At 44.0% G+C, this 20,896-nt stretch overlaps 2 protein-coding genes across 6 annotated transcripts in view; both read left to right on the forward strand.

Annotated features, from left to right (window-relative positions):
• Window positions 1–5,788, forward strand: part of LOC129841503 (sorbin and SH3 domain-containing protein 2-like) — a 109,186-nt gene extending 103,398 nt beyond the window's left edge. For all 5 annotated transcript variants that reach the window (XM_055909797.1, XM_055909796.1, XM_055909793.1 and 2 more), the window contains 3 exons: window positions 2,236–2,273; window positions 2,759–2,865; window positions 4,004–5,788. In XM_055909797.1, the coding sequence (XP_055765772.1) occupies window positions 2,236–2,273; window positions 2,759–2,865; window positions 4,004–4,065 (207 nt within the window). In that variant the 3' untranslated portion in view covers window positions 4,066–5,788. The remainder of the gene's footprint in view (window positions 1–2,235; window positions 2,274–2,758; window positions 2,866–4,003) is intronic.
• Window positions 5,789–8,406: 2,618 nt separating this feature from the next.
• Window positions 8,407–19,626, forward strand: LOC129841298 (PDZ and LIM domain protein 3-like). Its single transcript, XM_055909501.1, has 7 exons — window positions 8,407–8,985; window positions 13,264–13,415; window positions 14,121–14,205; window positions 14,478–14,665; window positions 16,630–16,757; window positions 17,714–17,825; window positions 19,212–19,626. The coding sequence occupies exons 1-7, from the start codon at window positions 8,803–8,805 to the stop codon at window positions 19,399–19,401; spliced, it is 1,038 nt and encodes a 345-aa protein (XP_055765476.1). The 5' UTR covers window positions 8,407–8,802; the 3' UTR covers window positions 19,402–19,626.
• The last annotated feature ends 1,270 nt before the right edge of the window (window positions 19,627–20,896 follow it).

The following is a 20,896-nucleotide window of genomic DNA, read 5'->3' on the forward strand; positions in this document are numbered from 1 at the left end:
CAATAGACAGCTGTCCCTGATTGAGAACCCACCGGCCAAAACATAGAAATACAAATAATAGAACATAGAATACCCACCACAAATCACCCTGACCAAACCAAATAGACATAAAAAGGATCTCTACGGTCAGGGCGTGACATATACAGTATAAACTATGTACAGTTGAAGTCGGAAGTTTACATACACTTAGGTTGGAGTGATTAAAACTAGTTTTTCAACCACTCCACAAATTTCTTGTTAACAAACTATAGTTTTGGCAAGTCGGTTAGGACATCTACTTTATGCATGACACAAGTCATTTTTCCAACAATTGTTTATAGACAGATTATTTCACCTATAATTTACTGTATCACAATTCCAGCGGGTCAGAAGTTTACATTGACTGTGCCTTTAAACAGCTTGGAAAATCCAGAAAATTATGTCATGGCTTTAGAAGCTTCTGATAGGCAAATTTACATAATTTGAGTCAATTGGAGGTGTACCTGTGGGTGTATTTCAAGGCCTACCTGCAAACTCAGTGCCTCTTTGCTTGACATCATGGAAAAATCTAAAGAAATCAGCTAAGACCTCAGAAAAAAAATTGTAGACCTCCACAAGTCTGGTTCATCCTTGGGAGCAATTTCAAATTGCCCGAAGGTACCACGTTCATCTGTACAAACAATTTTACGCAAGTATAAACACCATGGGACCACGCAGCCGTCATACCGCTCAGGAAGGAGACGCATTCTGTTTCCTAGAGATTAACGTACTTTGGTGCGAAAAGTGCAAATCAATCCCAGAACAACAGCAAAGGACCTTGTGACGATTCTGGGGGAAACAGGTACAAAAGTATCTATATCCTCAGTAAAACAAGTCCTATATCGACATAACCTGAAAGGCCGCTCAGCAAGGAAGAAGCCACTGCTCCAAAACCGCGATAATAAAGCCAGACTACAGTTTGCAACTGCACATGGGAACAAAGATTGTACTTTTTGGAGAAATGTCCTCTGGTTTGATGAAACAAAAATTTAACTGTTTGGACATAATGACTATCATTATGTTTGGAGTTGAGGTAAGTCAAAGTCAAGGTATTGGAGTGGCCATCACAAAGCCCTGACCTCAGTCCCATAGAAGATTTGTGGGCAGAACTGAAAAAGCATGTGCGAGGAAGGAGGCCTACACACCGATTCAGTTACACCAGCTCTGTCAGGAGGAATGGGCCAAAATTCACCCAACTTATTGTGGGAAGCTTGTGGAAGGCTACCCAAAATGTTTGACCCAAGTTTGACCCAAACAATTTTAAAGGCAATGCTACCAAATACTAATTGAGTGTATGTAATCTTCTGACCCACTGGGAATGTGATGAAAGAAATAAAAGCTGAAATAAATCATTCTCTCAATTATTATTCTGCCATTTCACAATTCTTAAAATAAAGTGGTGATCCTAACTGGCCTAAGACAGGGAATTTTTACTAGGATTAAATGTCAGGAATTGTGAAACTGAGTTTAAATGTATTTGGCTAAGGTGTATGTAAACTTCCGACTTCAACTCTATGTCTTTGTATATATGGGAAAACAGCTCTTGCATACAGCATGAGTGCTCAGGAGTTTGCAACTAAAGTGATTTTGTATGCCATTACAATGTATTCCCTATATAATGCACTAAACTTTAACTTTGTAAAAAAAAAATTTTTGCATTATATAGGGAATAAAAATGGTCCTTTGTGGTCAAAATGGCTGCTCTTGTTCTTTCTGAAAATGGAGGCTGACGGCCGTCTGCCTTGTTGTTGTGTCGCATTTCTGCTTCTCAGCCTCCTTTTAAGCACGACCTCCTCGCGGTCGATGGTAAACCCCCCCGTAGCCCCGTCACGACCCGAAGGTCCTGTATGTCACCTGTTAGAGGTCGAAGGGTAGGGGCGTGACACTAGCAGCTGTGCATTGTGGGGAATGTAGTCTTTGTTCTCTAATAACACCCTGTTGGTTACACCTGTATTCGGTGCATGATATTGTTTTGACTACATTGTAGCGCATTTGTTTCTTTGTAGGGGATTGTGCATTGAGATTGGGTGTGTTTTTGTTCGTGGATTTGGGGGTTTATTTGATTCTGATAAGTGTGACTCAAAGCAGTGGATTTATATCACCATATCAACTGTTTGTCAAACGACTTATATCTCTCTCTCTCTCTCTCTCTCTCTCTCTCTCTCTCTCTCTCTCTCTCTCTCTCTCTCTCTCTCTCTCTCTCTCTCTCTCTCTCAGAGGTTTGTGCAGGATTCGCTCCATAGTGGAGGAGACCCGTAAGTAACAATAGAATCTCAATCATCGTCATCATTGACACAACAATAATAATCTTATCAAAGGACTGTAGCTATGTGGGTTATATTTCCATGGTTGTGGCCCCATCAGTCGTTCTAGTAATCATCAATATCTTCATCAACATCATCTCAGATGTCCTACGTTTACATGTATTTAATTTGGAGTCTGACATTATCCGTCAGCATAACCTCCTAAATACTTTTACAATCAGCATGATCATCAACATTTTACTAGACACTGTTATTCAGAGCAATTAGGGCTAAGTGCCTTGCTCAAGGGCAACGCGGCAGATTTTTCACCTAGTCCGCTCTGGGATTTGAACCAGAAACCATTTGGTCACTCGCCCAATGCTCTTAACCGCTAGGCTACCTGCCTACATCAACATCAACCATCAATAATGATCTCATCACAAAGCCATAGTGGCGTGGGCCACGTTTCTCACACAGCCCTGGTTGTGTACCCCCAGGTTCCAGGCCCTGTACAACTATCTGCCCCGTAACGAGGACGAGCTGGATCTGAAGGAGGGGGACGTCGTGGACGTCATGGAGAAGTGTGACGATGGCTGGTTTGTCGGTAAGAGAGGAAAATAAAGTCTTTCACTTTTCCTCACAGAATCACAGTACTTGGTTGTTGAAAAGCTAAGCTTGTTCTCTATCGAGTCATGACAGAAGATTGGAAATAGTGTCATGGTTAAGGAGGTTCGAAGGGCGCAACGTTCTGGTAGGCTGTAGTAGAGGGTTCTCCAACCCTGTTCCTAGAGAGCTACCCTCCTGTAGGTTTTTGCTCCAACCCCAATTGCAACAAACCGGATTCATCTCATCAACCAGCTGATTATTAGAATCAGGTGTGCTTGATTTGGGTTGGAGTGAACCTACAAGCCGGTAGCTCTGCAGGAACAGGGATGGAGAGCCCCGAAGCTAGTAGATTTGCAGCAGTGGATACTGTAATGGCATTTATGTTCAACTTGTACCCCACTCTCAACCAGTTGGTGGTGCTCAAGTTCCTTGTGCGATCTACTACCCTTTAGTTCTACTGCCTGTGCCCTGAGTACAACACACTTCAGCCCCATCCTGAACGTGCTTAGGAGCTAGGGGAAGTGCCTGGGGGCTAGGAGTTGTTTCAGAACAGGGACTTCCTCTCCCACTCTGAAATGTCCACTTAATCCATTTTGACAACTCAGCCGGATACCAAACGGCAGTATTATCCACTAAAGACTGGTTGCACTGAGAATGCACCCCCCCCCCCCCCCCCCCCCCCCCCCTCTGCTAGGTCCTTGTTTTTCCTTCCTTCCTAAAAATTCAGCCATGTTGCAATGGGATGTTTAGCTGGACGAGATCATTAGTTTCCTGATCTGGATATTGAGTACATTGCAGTGTGGTAGGAATGCTGCCCTCTAGACAGGCACAGCTGCTGAAAAAAATCAACTTTGAATGTATTTAAAGGTGCAGGGAATCATTTATGTTTTTTTGCAATATTTGAATACAGTGTTTAATACAGCAATGATCTGGCTAGTTTTCTCTGCGTATAAGAACCACTGAATCACTTCTAGTGAGCTGTGTAAACGGACACATTCGATTGTTGATTATTATTAGCCTTCATTAAACACGTTCTCTTTTTACATGTACGGCCTACGACGACGTTTCGTTGTGTCACCGTGGGTGTCCACATACGGTGGAAAATGTCATCTCTGTTTTTTTGTGTTTTTGCAAAGGGACTTCTCGACGGAGCAAGCAGTTTGGAACCTTCCCAGGAAACTATGTCAAGAAACTATAATGATGAATCCGGTCCACCCCCGCACCCTCCTTGGACCCTTCCATCTCCAGCACAACCCACATTGGACACAACCAACCCGGAGTAAAATGAAGTTGCTCCTAGACACTGATTTGGGTCAGTTTTGCACTTTCCCCACCAATTGGTTATGGTTAGGATTGGGGGAGGTGGAGCTGACCCTAGATCTGTACCTAGGGGAAACCTCACCCCGGAACAACACGCCCCCCACTATGTCGGGTCATCCAAGAAGCCTTTCCCAAGCGTGTGCGACAACGTCACAACAAGTGTTTTGTTTTAGCTCTAACTAGCCAACTCTTACAGGAGACTATTCCACTAACTAAACGGTTCTTTTCTAAATGATGGAGGAGAGGTTGAGGAAGATCCATACTTTTGTATTCCTGTCGCCTCAGATACGGAAGGAAGGGTAGCCAAACAAGATGGCCACCTTTTTAGTGTTGACATCTGCTCTTATTTGATTCATTAGATCTATTTTCACCCGGTAATGTAATAACTTGCATTGATAAGTTGATTGTGTAACATTCAGAAAGGTCAAATATGGTAAAGAGAGAGTTCAAGATGCCAAGTAAACTGCCACTCAGGATTGCCTTGACATCATCATGTCAGCCATGTTTCTTTTCCCTTTTTCCTCAGTGTTAAATGAATACAAAGACCCCCCCCTAAGCGTATTATCTGTAATAGAGGGGCTTGTTGGTATTTTCAGAGCAGTATTGTCATAGGACATTGCAACACATTTCAATGTTCAGTCGTTTGGCAAATGCTCTTATCCACATCGCCTTTCAATAACCAACACGAAACAACCACAGCATTATTAGTCAAGAAATCTTCATCAGATGTTACATTTCATACACCAACGCAGGAACACTCACCTATTTCCCCAGTGAAAACGATGATGCTGTTTAATCCATGATACCCAAAAGTGTTGCTGGATACCACGGGATAGGGTATGACTTGTTTGGAGGCAAATACATTGATATTGAATGCACATATATCCATCCAGAGCCTTCTATTCGCACCGGAAGGTTCTGGATATCTGCCCGCTATGCCCGGTCTACAGTCAATTCCAGTTTCTCATTATAGTGTTTGCAAACTCCTATATGGATGAGTTATTTCATATGTGGAAGTGGCAATCGTTGATATTTTATTTTGAACCCTTCTGTTTGAACAAGTACAGTACATTTTGTACTTTTGATGGAAAATAATATTTATAGATTTGGGATTTTATTGATTGGTTGACTTGGCGTTTTATCCTTTTTCTCACGTAAAATGTCTGAGTACACTACGGATTTTACAAGTGAAAGCTAGATTGGATTGTCGACAGGGCTTTAGGAGTTTGATACCGTTGGGAAAAACATATGCAAAAGCAACTAGTTTCCCCACTTTTTTCTGTATGTATAGATGTTTATAATGGGAAAAGTATTGAATATTGATAAAACGTCATGTAGATGTCTCCGTCCATAGATATAACTCATGGAATGGATGGAGCAACATCAGTTTCTCAGCTTACTTTGTGTACTTTTCTTTTATTTGAAGTGGCCTAAAGTGAAGTGTACTTTTGGCTCATTTCAACCACAGCAAATCCCCTTGCCATGTTTAAGATAACGAGACAATAGCTCACATTTGTTCCCAGCCAAGTCTGACATTTTACTTTTGTCAATATACAACAAATGTTCAGGTCTCAACAATAAAACAACCCTCCTTTTTGAAATGGTGTTATTTTATTCTATGACGAGGTTTTCTTTCTACGATTGCTGTTGAATACCGTATTAGGAATGTTGCCACATTCATTGCCTTTGTCCAGATGGGATGTTTTACTTCACTCTAATATAATCAGATAAGCAGTGTAAATGAATTTGATTGAATTATACAGTTATGTTCTTGGAGTTGTTTTTCCTCTATAGGTAATTCTGACGGCGACCTTTTTTTACAGTCCGGGATGAATGAAACGATTAGAGAGAGTGTCACTGCGATAGCTTATAACAATGTATTTGAATAACATTTGTTAGGCATACTTTTTGTGTTCAATGAATATGATTTATGACATTTGTTTTGCCTTTTTCGTGTGTAAATGAGTATGTATTCATATAGGAAGGACACTGCCCGCAGAACAATCGTTTAAGCACCTTAAATATGTAATTACTTTATTTTTGGTTTCTGTCTTTGGTTGGTTTTGTTCTAGTTTATTGTTCTCCTCATCCCCTTTTCATTCACTTTTCCCTGGGTCGTGTTCATTAGGCACCAAAAGAAAACGGACTACCTGAACATGTCCAATAAGAAATGCACATTTTCATGTTCTGTTGCAAACGTTTCCCGTTGCTATCCCTAATGAACCCGACCCTGGCATGAGAGAGTACTGTGTGTCTGTTGGCGTTTTTATTTTTTTTACGTCTTTTGTATGGAGCTGTAAATCGATGACACGATCCACTGCTTTATAAACTCTTCTTTTCTCACCCACCATCAGTTTGAGTTGCCTTTCTTTCTGCTTGTCATTTTTTTCACACCACCTCTTCCCACATCCACCTCATTCGCCTCAAACAGCCATACCGCCATATCCCTATGGTGCAAAAATAAATAAACAACATTTATGCAAAAACAGAAAACTCTTGTAGTGGGTTACACTACTTTAAGGTTCTCTTTATGAAGGGTACCTTAATGTAAAGTGGTACCTTGTAGTGTTACCAGGGATAACCGCTCTGGAGAACAAAATTGAGTATAAGGGTATGTACTTTTTGCACAACTTAATAAGGATAGACTGTAACGTTTAACATATTTCTAGTCTGCCTTTGCTACCACTTTCGGGGACTTTGAAGGTTTTGGACTGAAGACATGGAGGATCCTCCGCTCAGATTGGAGTTGTTTATATTGAATCTGAAAGGGGGGCCTACAAGTACGGATTCTTAGCTTTGTCCAAATGTAAACTCAAGTGGATGCATTGCAATGACGTTCTTATTACAAGTCTTTCTGCGATAATTTACGATTTTGGGGGACTGTATGTATTCCTAATAAATTCTGCCGGATAATTTCATTATTTTTCTCTCTTTGGAAAGTCTGTAAAAGCAGGCGAACTTCTTTTCTCACTGGTGTGACAAAACATGGTTATACAGTAGTTAAGTAGGGCTGTTGTTCACGTAGGAATTACTGTACATTTGATACTGTATGCAATTAAACTGTGTTTATCCCAAAAAAACATAATTTGCCCCGGGATACTTCAACTGGTGACTATCAGAATAAATACAAAGGAGCCCTTTGTTGCTGGGCAAATCTGATAGATTTATTGATCAAACAAACAAACAAACAAACAAAAGGCTTATGTTTCGGCATAAATCGTCTCCATCAGAGCCTTCTGTTTAAGCTGGGCTGTAGCGCGTTTGGGTGTACGTCTTTTCTATTGGTAAACTGAAAGGTTAAAGTTCACTCTGCCCCAATATGTATTGGAGTGTATTGTTGGATCAAGACGATTTGAATTGTTCTATGTGAAGTAGGTACGTATTTGGAGACGGGGGTGTGTGTCTGTGCGTACGCTCCTTCTCCATACACACACCATCCCAGACATCCTTTATTTGTGTAGGAGTCAGCTCCTCCCTAAACCTGTCCCCATGGCAAATGTACAAACAAACCCGGACTGATATGTCTTGAGGGAGGTATGTTAGCCGTTTCAGGAGATCGACACTGAGGGGAGAACGAACGACTTTAATAATAATCATTATAATTGGCCATCCATTGTTTTCGTTGGCTTTCTTCCTCCCCGTAGACATTATGGAAACAGACTTCATGCACATAGGGAGGGCTGACAACTTGAATAGATTAGGTTGTCTTGCTTCAATGCTTACTGTGCGTTAACGTTGTTATGCATATATACACATAACTGCTTGTGTTTGACGGATGAGTTAATTGCATTGGATATTTTTGTAACGGTTTCAGTTAGGCGTGAGCGAGAGTAAGAAAAATTGCCTCCGCTAATGGGAATGTAAACACCTCTGACCTCGTTTCTGTTAAACACTCACTGTGTAGAGATAGAGAAAGAAAAATAGAGAAAGTGAAACGTTCAGAACAGAATGGAGATTGGTTCATGTCCAGATCAGACAAACATAAAAAGAACGAGAGATCTCGAATTAAATAAAGAGCGCGAAAGAGAGGCGGGGAGGAGAGCCCTAGCTCTGGGCCGCTCCAGATCAATAGGGCCTGGAATGCTGCTGCGCCTGGGGGACCTCCAGGGCCTGAGCAAGGAGCTGCGCCGGCAGACCAAATAAGGGCAGGAGCAGCCGGAGAACCAGAGTGTGGAGGGGGGCAGTCGGGCTCCGAGGCAACCCAGGGACAAGGAGAGACAAGTGGGCCGCCTGCTCACAGACGCTGGCCTATCGCCGCTCTTCCCCTGGATGTTCATAGGCATACAGGTGGAGCAAGAGAGCGAGACACTGTTGGAGAAGAATGACGCTACGTGAGTTGGATGAGTTGAAGTGTAACGACTATCATGTTCAGAAACAGCGAAAGAGCCACTATGGCCGAGAAGTAGGTGGAAAGAGAGGGAGTCCAAACAGAAGTAAAGGAAAGCAGGAGAAAGTGTCGCCAGCCAAAAGAGAAAAAGAATGAGAGAGCGAGGGAGGGAGAACTGCCTCTGGTCCTGAGTCGTGCCAATGACTTCACTCAGGGGGTGGGGTTTCCCCCCCCACCCCTCTGCTAGTATAAAAGGGTACATGACTAAGTTGTCCCGCTGCTCTGTTTATGAGAACCCTGCTGTGTTTGGGACACACACACCAGTGTACTTCCAGCTACAGGAACAGAGATACAGGGACAAGGGACAGAGAGGGGGACATGCCACTGGACGTTGTCCTAAACGGCCCGGCCCCGTGGGGTTTCCGACTGACCGGGGGCAAGGACTTCAACCAGCCCCTCACCATCTCCAGGGTAAGAGCATGTGTACCTGATACGTTCAGGTTGACAACGGGTGGGTGATTGTGTGTTTACAGTATGTGTTGTATGTGTGATGTGTGTTCGAGCGTCTTTGAGTGGGCCTGGCGCTAGGTGTTTGTGTGGGTGAGGAGGCAGTCGTAGGGAGGTGTGTGTGTGCATGTGTCTTCCTACAGTGAACGCACACAGTCCGATATACAGTACTCAACCGTTCCACCATTGTGTTCTGTGTGTAGGTTATGTTGATCCGCTCTGTCTTAGCCTATGGTGTGCGTGTGTCTCTCTTTCTCTCTCTCTCTCTCTCTCCCCCCTCCCCCCTTTCTCTCTCTCACTGCCAGCATACTTGGCTCACCTTCCTTTTACCCTCTTGTCTCAGTTAAGTAGCTGCGCTAAGATGAGAAACAGCATGGAAGAGCTCAGTGTATTTAACATGACTGACTGTGCAGTAATTTTGCCAAAAAGGCTGCATCCCAAATGAAAACATGTTCCCTATATAGTGACTAAGACCCATAGGAATCTGGTAAAAAAGTAGTGCACTATAAAGGGAATAGGAAGCAATTTGGACACGGTCGTTCCCTAACATAGAACAGCTCAGATACTTACAGGGAAAGATCAATGGATTGTGAATGTGTGTTTTGGGGATGTGTGTGTTGAAGCGTGATACAGCAGGGGTCTTTCCATGGGGTGGGAGCATCCTCACACACACACACACACACGCACGCACACACGCACACACGCGTACATGCACACACACACCCGTGTTCCAGTACATATCTGCAGCTTAGTTTGAAATAGCTGTTTGCATCATCTACTGACACACACACACACACACACACACACACACACACACACACACACACACACACACACACACACACACACACACACACACACACAGCAGCTGAATGAACACAGACGGTTGGGAATGGATTAATAGCTGGTGATCAAAGCGCAGTCTCCTGGCTAGCCATCTAGGTTGAGTTATCCAGAGAATGCCCTCCATTTAGCTCAAGTCAACACATTCAACTGTGTGTTTGTGTTAGCATTGTGCGTTTGTTTGTGTGTGTGTCTGTCCGTCTCTGTGTGTGCGTATATGTTGGAGTTTTTAACACTGGCAAGGTGCGTGTGTTTGTGTATGTGTGTGCGCGTGTGTGACCATAGGAGTATAAGTAATCCCTGTCGTGTGTCTAAGTTTAGGCCTGACACCAGGGCAGGGGGCTAAAAGTTACTGGGGAGATCTGTGAATCACTGACCCTTGGGGGCCACTGCACACCTGTTGTGTGAGCAGAGAACCACAAGCTGAAGGAGAGGAGGGAGGGAGGGAGGCAGGCAGGCGAGAGGGAGGGAGGGACAGATACTGGGGTCTCTGCCATGAAGTGTTTATTATCAAATAACTTTTCAAAGGCACTGCAGGTGGATGATGCCCCTAACCACAGATCTAGGGTCAGATTACCCAATCCCTAAACTTAACCATCAGGGGGATGAAGTACAGTCTGAGTCAGTTTCAGGCACTTTTCACTTTTTTCCCGCTGATTGATTTAAATCTCCTCACATACCCTTGACCCTGTCCGTGTGTCACGTATCCCTTCATAATCCACCCACTAGACACACTCTCATCACTTTACTCCCAACCTCTCACAAAGCAGCCGTTGATCAAAGCTTTTTAAACCTCTCTACGTGGTTTTATCAGCTCTCGTTCGAAGGGCTGCTCACTTGTAATGAGATTTAGCCACTGCCACATTCCTCTCGCTCGCAGAGCTTGAACCCCGACCTTCGACCTTGTCTCAACCTCATCTTCCCGGGCCATTTTGGTCAAAAACATCCCCTTCTTCGTCGGATTTTGTTTCCAAATGAAAGTGTAAACTATCTCCAGGACGGATGACGAGTGGTGGTTAAATTAGCTGCGGCCGTGCATTTTTGGCTGGGACTGGAAGCTGAGTAGGGAAGAAACTAAGGGCTGTGTTCAGTAGCGTGTGTACAGCAAAGCGAAATAGAAATTAGTTATTGTAGTAGCTCCCTGTTTCAAATCGTTGCTTTCTCCCTCCTGAACACAACCCAGGTGTCCATCCATGCAGGAAACTGTTGGGTAGGTTCCAGTGTAGTGGAGAAGCTTCCGCCATATTGCTTTTCACCTTATAGATCTGCAAACGTTTAATGGGCCAAATGAAGAGTTAGGGAGCGATCTGTGACTGACTGTTGGAATGGATAGGAGAGTAGTAAAAATGATGCACATCCCAGGGAGATGCAGATGGTTGTCTAGGAAAAAGCCAAAGTTACAAATGTTCATCCTGGGTTATTTATAGGCCTATGAGTTAAGAGCGAGAGAGAGCACGAGAGAGCGAGAGAGAGCACGAGAGAGCGAGAGAGAGAGAGCGAGCACGAGAGAGCACGAGAGAGAGAGCACGAGCTCAAATACCAGCGAGGGCAAGTCACTTTATACAGAGAGAGAGAGGTTTACCTCCTGACTTTATACACAGAGAGGTTTCAGCCATGTACTTTGGAGGCCAGGACACTGTCAAGTAGACAGGCTACTAAAAACAATCTGCAAAATCTGCAACGGAATCTACTTTTGAGTTGGAGTTTTGGTATCGCTTTTAATTTGTATGAACATACAGAGCATATAGTTGTGGGTTGTTGTGCACAAAATGCAGCAACCCTATCAACAAAATTGGGTCGTCAAAACGTTGCCATATGGTAATTTCATTACCAACCTTCTCCCAATCTATATGCAACGATGTGTTAGGAGGAAATAGAATCGTGCAAATCTATGCTTTTATTAGAGGTTCTATCGACCAGAAGTGGTTTTAAAGGTGGTCTACCTCACTAGATGTGGGCCTACAGTTAACCTAACGTATCAATTAGGCCCAAAGAGATTTGTTCAACTACAATCAGTCACATAGATGATGAGGTGGTGCTGATATAGGGCAGGCCAATCTAACTACAGACAGATGACGAGGTGGCACTGATATACAGCAGACCAACCTAACTACAGACAGATGACGAGGTGGCACTGATATAGGGCAGGCCAACCTAACTACAGACAGATGACGAGGTGGCACTGATATAGGGCAGGCCAACCTAACTACAGACAGATGACGAGGTGGCACTGATATAGGGCAGGCCAACCTAACTACAGACAGATGACGAGGTGGCACTGATATAGGGCAGGCCAACCTAACTACAGACAGATGAGGTGGCTCTGATATACAGCAGACCAACCTAACTACAGATTGATGACGAGGTGGCACTGATATACAGCAGACCAACCTAACTACAGATTGATGACGAGGTAGCACTGATATACAGCAGACCAACCTAACTACAGACAGATGACGAGGTGGCACTGATATAGGGCAGGCCAACCTAACTACAGACAGATGACGAGGTGGCACTGATATAGGGCAGGCCAACCTAACTACAGACAGATGACGAGGTGGCACTGATATAGGGCAGGCCAACCTAACTACAGACAGATGACGAGGTGGCACTGATATAGGGCAGGCCAACCTAACTACAGACAGATGACGAGGTGGCACTGATATACCGCAGACCAACCTAACTACATTGTGTTCATTCATTTTGTTTACATAGGACAGTACATGCCTTTTGAAGTGCCATTTGATTGTGATGAAGAAAGAGTGCAAGATGGAGGGAGAAGGAGAGAGATGGAAGGAGAGAGTGTTAGAGAGAATAAGAGAGGTGGAGTGTGAGACAGAAATAGGGAGAGAGATGGGGAAGTGAGGGAGGGAGGGGACAAGGGAGGAAGGGAGTGAGATGGAGATGGCATGCTTGTGTGGTGAGGTAAGAAGGATATCCCCATGTTGTTTGCGTGACTACGGAACCACACAAATATGGCACACATTTCTGCCTGGCTAATACTAGATTGTTAACAGCAGTATGCACCTGCTCCTTACTGATCTCTCTCTCCTCCCTCTGTCTCCATCTCTCTCTCTACATCTCTCACTCTGTCTGAATGATCGGGTTTTACAAGTCATACCGAGTTACATACGGGAGAGAATCGTAAAAATATACCTTGGCAGCAGCCGGGGTTCTCACTTCAAGCTCTCTCTCTCTCTCTTTCCATCTCCCTCTCCCTCATTCTCTCAGTTCAGTTCACTTTCTAAGTGTGAAAAGTGAAGACATTGGCTTGCTTCCCCAAAGTAAACGAAGACAACACTAATAACAGCAACCGTCATTGTAATCATTTGTGACAATGGAATTAATAATGATCAATCTCATGTGTCCGCCGCTCTCGTTCTCTCTCTCGCTGGGCAGATCACTCCGGGCAGTAAGGCGGCGGTGGCCAACCTGTGTCCTGGTGATGTCATCCTGGCCATCGAGGGCGTCCCGGCGGAGGACATGATGCACTGTGAGGCCCAGAACAAGATCAAAGACGCCATCTACCAGCTCACCCTCACCGTCCAGAGGTCAGGGGTCACACTGTGGGGTCACACTACTCGCATGCACACACAGGAATAAACACACGGATATTAGTCGTCTCGCATAAACACATACACACACATCCATACACGTACGCCAATACGCACGCGCCTCTCACATAAAAGCGCACACCATACAATTGAGACAGGTGTACAAACATCACTGACACAAGTGACTACCAATGAAGTAAACAAACTGTCACTGGTTGGTTGTGTCCTATGACACACGTAGCTAGTCAAACACACGTTCATGTTGGACTAACTACAGAACTTACTTGATGAATCCCAAGGTACCTTTAACACACACGTAGAACGTTCCATCTTATGTAGAATGTTCCAGAGCTGGCAAAAGACGAGCTCTCGCGTTCCTGTTCTTTGATTTCCTACCCAACAACGCCAAGAAAGGAGCTACACACACCCACTCTCTAATAGAGACACACTTATACACGACCACGCACATACTCACACAAATACTCTCTCATACACACACACACACGCTTTTATACTGTTCACACACCAAAGGAAGTCTATAAAGTTGGGTTTGATTTATGAGTGCTCATATGAGTGCTCAGCGCACCGTGGCCCAGCCGCCATGTAAACTGATGTTTTGTCTGTGGCCATAATCGTTTCACCTGCGGTCGAGGGAGTTGACAGTGAGCTCTTGTTTGATTGTGACCCGATTCTTGTTCCCAGACCAGAAACCAGGCTGTGGTCGCCTCAAGTCACGGAAGATGGGAAAGCCAACCCGTTTAAAATCAACTTGGAGGCTGAGCAGCAGGTGAGAGAGAAAGACTGTGTGTGCGTGAGTATATGTGTGTGTACCTGCATAGCTTGTATGTGTGTATTTGTTTGTTTTAGATGTCTGTATATCTTTGTGTCTACACCTGTTCTGGTTTGTGTGTGTAATCACACATATACAACTAGAATAAAAAGTCAGAGAACATCACATAAGGCCTCCTTGCCCTTTTCTCTCTCTCTCTCTCTCTCTCTCTCTCTCTCTCTCTCTCTCTCTCTCTCTCTCTCTCTCTCCCCCCCCCCCCCCCCGTTCAGGACTTCAAACCCATTGGTACGGGTCACAACCGCAAGGCCCAGCCCTTTATAGCTGCAGCTAACATTGACGACCATCGTCAGGTAGTGAGCACAGCCTACAACACCCCCATAGGCCTCTACTCCTCAGGCAACATCCAGGACGCCATGCACGGACAGATGAGGGGCCTGGTCCAGGACAAGCCAGAGGGGTGAGATGGTCGGTGGGTTGGGTGGGTGTCTGTCTGCCTGCTTTCAATCTGTCGCCATGGTGATATCAGTAAGCTGTATAAGCTTCCACTGTCGTCTTCTATGAAAGCCTCTGTTCATTTGTTTCTGCCAGAGTTTGCTTACTGTAGCTAGCACTATTCCAAAACACATACAGTGCATTCGGAAAGTGTTCAGACCCCTTGACTTTAATCAACACAACCGTTTTCAGCTGTGCTAACATAATTACAAAAGGGTTTTATAATAATCAATTAACCTTTTAAAATGATAAACTGGGATTAGCTAACACAACGTGCCATTGGAACACAGGAGTGATGGTTGCTGATAATGGGCCTCTCTACGCCTATGTAGATATTCCATTAAAAATCAGCCATTTTCAGCTATAATTGTCATTTACAACATTAACAATGTCTACACTGTATTTCTGATCAATTTTATGTTATTTTAATGGACCAAAAATGTGCTTTTCTTTCAAAAACAAGGACATTTCTTAGTGACCCCAAACTTTTGAACGGTAGTGTATGTATTAAAAAAAAGGATGGTCCACCACCCAAAGAATATCTGGCCAACTTGACACAACTGTGGGAAGCATTGGAGTCAACATGGGCCAGCATCCCTGCGGAACGCTTTCAACACCTTGTAGAGTCCCCAGCCCGATGAATTGAGGCTATTCTGAGGGCAAAAGGGGGTTAAACTAAATATTAGGAAGGTGTTCCTAATGTTTTGTACACTCAGTGTATATATATACACTTAAAAATTGGGTGGTTCGAGCCCTGAATGCTGATTGGCTGACAGCCGCGGTATATCAGACCGTATACCACGTGTATGCTAAAACATTTATTTGTACTTCTCTAATTACACTGGAAACCAGTTTATAGTAACAATAAGGCACCTCGGGGGTTTGCGTTGCGTCATTCATAAGAACAGCCCTAGCCGTGGTATATTGGCCATATACCACAAATCCCTGAGGTGCCTTATTGCTTAAATATAGCATATTCAATCCATGTTTAGTATTATAGACCTGTTGATCTCTTTCAGAAAACTCTGATTAGATGACTTGGTGTTCTGGCTATGGGCGGTGACTATAAAAAGAGTTGTGTATACGAAAGGCATCTGCACACTCATGCTTCATCACCTCTAACCTCCTCTCTCCATTCTTCTCCCGTCCATTCTTCCTCTCTGTTTTTTTTCCCTCTCTTCACTTCCTTTTATGGATGTCTGCTGATGCCTGTGTTATGTGTGTCTCTGTCAGACCTGGGTTCAAATACTATTTGAAATATTTCAAATACTTTGGGTGCTTGCTCTAGCCTGCCTGGAGTACCTCATGGGTGGGGTTTGCCATTTTGGGACTATTTTATTGGTCCATTAAGCCAGGCAAGCTCAATAAAGCACTGATAATGTATTTGGAAATTATTTCAAATAGTATTTGACCCCAGGTCTGGTCTCTGTAATGTCTGGAGAGCCTCCTTTTGCCTGATGCGGCCTACGATAACCAAAAGCCTCAGGGCCCTGTAGTGAGAGTGCCCCAGCTGGCAGGCATCATTTCCCTCCGTCCCTAAACCTGGAGCTGGGCCTCAATACGACTCTGATGTTAAATCTGATATGGAGGATAGTGTTGTTATGACTACACTGGTGTCTGCTGGGCTAGATGAACAGTGCTTTCCATGGTAACCGCAGATCTCGGATGGAATAGGTGCAGTCGATGTCGATTAAGGCAGCCCCCTGCACCTCTCTGATTCAGAGGGGTTGGGTTAAATGTGGAAGACACATTTCAGTTCAATGCATTCAGTTGTACAACTGACTAGGTTTCCCCCTTTTTTTAATCTCCACAAAATGTGGGATATTTGTGTGTGTGTTTGTGAGTGTGTGCAGCATCTGTTATTAATGCTCACCTCTGTGTCTGTGTATTTTTGCTCATCTCTGTGTGTGTGTGTGTCCGTCTCTGTAGTAGCAAGACGCTGAGCTCCATCGAGGAGTCTGATGTGTACCGCATGCTCCTGAAAGACCAGGAGGAGCCCCAGGAGCCCCGGCAATCAGGTTCCTTCAAGGCCCTGCAGGACTTCGTCGACAGCGACGGTCAGTTCTCCACTAAATATATTTTCTTTCATTATGATTTGGGTGGCAATGATATCATCATTCAGTGTGGATTCCAGGCTATAATGCTGCAGTCCCGCACTCAAGAAGAGCTTCACGGTTGCATATAATAAGGTATTATTTCTTAATGAGACATATCAAGGACGAACCTGTCGGTGTTGAAGCCGTCGTCAGTGTGGGCTAGCTCTCTCCCCCTCACACACTTCAGGACCTATAGTTGAATAAAACCTCTAGCTATCAACATGGCATACATTTTGACCCCAAGAAAAAAACAATTGGAAAGAGCCACAATCAAAAGGAAGATATGACTTGAAATCAGTATTTTGTTGGCCATTCATTTTATAAGAAAGTGGAAAGTTGTACTGATCTTGGAAAGTGGGTATACAAGGAGTAAACTCTATATACAAATGAATTAGTAGGGAACAGATTACATGTCTAGGCTTTGGTTCAACAGGCTAACATGGTCACCTTGAGTGGTACTGATGACCCAGGTTTGATATCTTTACTTGTTGTTTATTGTAAAGGTTCTTTGGGTTTTAGAAAAGTTCTATATAAGGCCAATGAACAAAAATATAAACACAACATGTAAGGTCCCATGTTTCATGAGCTGAAATAAAAGATCCTAGACATTTTCCATACGCACAAAAAGCTTATTTCTCTCAAATTCTGTGCTAAGGTGTCATCATCAATATACTGTGCTATGGTGATATCATCATTATACTGTGCTATGGTGACATCATCAATATACTGTGCTATGGGGTTATCATATCTGTGACATCATATATGTCTCTAATGCTCTGCTCCCTTTTGTATTTCAATATTAAAATAATTTAATATACTCCATGTACAGTATGCTCCTAATTTGTATTGACCTGCTCGAAGTAGTGCACTATATAGGGAATAGGGTACCAATAGTGTGTGTCCCATGTGTTGTCCAGGGACTCGCCCCATGGTGACGAGGACAGTGAGAGCGCCCATGACTAAGCCACCGCCGCCCACAGGAAACCTGCAGAAACTGCCCATGTGTGACAAGTGTGGAAACGGCATTGTGTGAGTACTTCGAAAGACCAAGCTGCTCTGAGAATGTCATATAAATAGTTGGTATTGAGTTGCACCCATTTCTTTCAGTACTTAAAAGAAGAGTTACGGCCTGAAATCCAGAACCTGTTTTGTAGATAACATTCCACTCCTTTTATTCTGTGTCATTGCCAAGAACAGGCGGCTGCTGAGGGGAGGACGGCTCATAATAACGGTCGGAACGTTTGAAGTCTTTGATACCATTCCACCAATTCCGCTCCGGCCGTTACCACGAGCCAGTCCTCCCCAATTAAGGTTCCATCAACTTCCTGTGTTGCCAAACAGTATCTTTCTTCTACAGAGAGTTTGCTTAGTTGTGTTAATCATCAGTGTTTGGTCAGACAAAGAGTGGCAAGGAGTATAATGATAGCAGAAACAAACTGCTACCCAGGCCAGAAGAGTTACACCTAAAAAGTTCTGCCAGAAACTAGTCGCCTCTTGAAAGTCCAATGTGGGCCGTTTTTGTCTCATTATCAAAACATTTTTGGGGCAACAATTAAGTACCTTACTGTGATTGTTTTCATTTAAAAAGACATAATAAACTTTTAGTAAAGAGGAATTTCTCACGCAATAATTTTGTTAAGACTGTCTGGGAGTGGTCTGATTGGGGAGGGGAAAACTAGCTGTTATTGGCAGAGAGGTTTGGGAAAAACCAGGCCAAAACTCCATCCCACTGAAACAGGCTGAAATTTCAGGCAGTCTTTTTAAACAGCTCTTACATTAAAAGGGCATTATCATAATGTTCACAATTTGACAGTATTGTTCCAACCTCTTAGTGTGGAAATGTATATAAAACACAGGAAAATCATTTTTTTTAAACTGCACTGGGCCTTTAAAGGGGAAGTTGGAATTTGAGGTTGTACTTTTTAATATTTCTACCAGTCTTTAGACTAAAGACTGGCATATGAGAAATATGTATGACAAAACATGTCATCAGGTGAGGAGCAACATAGCTGACAACAATGTACACTGAGAACACCTACTGTTTCCATGACATAGACTGACCAGGTGAATCCAGGTGAAAGCTATAAGGGGAGGAGACAGGTTAAAGAAGGATTTCTAAGCCTTGAGACAATTGAGACATCGATTGTGTATGTTTGCCATTCAGCGGGTGAATGGGTAAGACAACAGATTTCAGTGCCTTTGAACGGGGTATGGTAGTAGGTGCCGGCCGCACCAGTTTGAGTGTGTCAAGAACCGCAACGCTGCTGGGATTTTCACGCTCAACAGTTTCCCGTGTATATCAAGAATGGTCAACCACCCAAAGAATATCCAGCAAACTTGGGGGGGGGGGGGGGGTAACAGCATCAGCGGTAACTTCAGCCTACTCATGTTGTTAACTCTGTTGTTCTCCTATAGGGGCACTGTGGTGAAAGCAAGGGACAAGTTCCGTCACCCTGGCTGCTTCGTGTGCACCGACTGTGACGTCAACCTTAAACAGAAGGGCTACTTCTTCGTGGAGGGCCAACTGTACTGCGAGACCCACGCTCGAGCCCGAACGAGACCCCCGGAGGGCCATGACCTTGTCACCGCTTTCCCCTCGGCATAGGACCCTTCTCACACACACACACACGCACCAGCCTAAAAACTCTGTCTGCCAGTGAGGCACCTTTGATTGTAACTGTTTGTGTCTGTGTTCTTCTGTGTTCTCTATTGTCTGTATGCTCTGTTTTGCACAAATCCTGAGAGTGCATTTGTTTGTGAATACACTTACATGTATACTACTCTCTTCCTTCAAATAAAGGGGGTTTTGACTCCATGTTGTGGAAATGCCTCATATGGTCTTTCTCTTCATCCCTTTCCTGAGCTGGCTGACTGACTGATTGACTGACAGGCAGACACACTAGATGAAGTGCTGGCACGTCACAGTGTCACAAAGGGCACTGAGAGCCCCTCAAGAGGGTGGACGGCGAGGAGCTTTGAATGTGTCACCTTCCCCGGGTCAGCTGCTATTCCTCACGGGGTGTCACGGTGGGCATAAAGGGTACTGTCTGTTTACGATCTGGGATTTGGCATCCGGCCAGACGGTGAGCCTCAATGAATGAGTTGTAAGGTCAGCAAGTGTTTGGGTGACAGCTGAAAGGGATGAACGCGAGGACGGACAACTGTGATTAGACAAAAACGAATGAGATTTAAAAAAAAGTTACACGTCTTCTGTTGGTTGAGCTTGTCATACACCTACTATGTGCATGTCGCTGAAGTGAAGTGAACCTAATTCATGTCGCTAGCTTACATTATTTCAACCTTTATCCCGAAGAGACTATGCTTTCCCCTAGTGATCAGTCGCCATCCCAACAGCTGTGTGGGTGAAGGAATTAATGGATATGAAGTAGTAGTCTGAAAAGACACGTGTCCTGGATGTGTAAATTAAGTCACAATAACGGTCAATGACATTTTGTTTTGCATGCTCTTTTCAAAAAAGTTAACTCAGAGAGGTGTTATGAGATAAGTCGACAGTGATGTAGCCTATATCCTTCCACCAGTTGTGAGAGGCCTATAAAACCGGCCCTGGCTCCAATAATAACCCAAAGACCCCAGCTAAATAATGTACCATCGGCCCAGTGAATCAGATACTGATACATTTTTTTTCTCTGAATACTGTATCTTGTGTGACTTTTGTAGGTCACTTTTCAGTTCCCACACATTGAGGTGGGCTCAAGTGTCACGTCCCTCTTTTTCTAGATGACGCCAGATGTTTTCTCAGTGGGGCAAAACATCACAGACATTTGACAGGGTGAGATCACAGGTAAGTTGATCCCGTTGGCTATAACCGTAAAAGGAAAAGGGTACCTTGGCAAGAGTCTGTATTACAACATGGCATAAGGTTGAGAAGTGTTGGCACAAAATACAACAGCCTAGTTGTCCATGAAATGTTGTAAACAGGCCTTTAATAGGCCTACTATAGAACAATATCTAATTTGAAGCATACAGATATTTCTTAAGAAGAGACTAAGCATATGTATAGATTAGACATGACTTGTTAAAATGGCAAAAGGTTCAGTCTCAAAAGTCACAAATTGAGAAGGGTGTAAAAATGGTGTGTG

This window comes from Salvelinus fontinalis, chromosome 42 (assembly GCF_029448725.1).
Source record: "Salvelinus fontinalis isolate EN_2023a chromosome 42, ASM2944872v1, whole genome shotgun sequence".
NCBI classification, from domain to species: Eukaryota; Metazoa; Chordata; class Actinopteri; order Salmoniformes; family Salmonidae; genus Salvelinus; species Salvelinus fontinalis.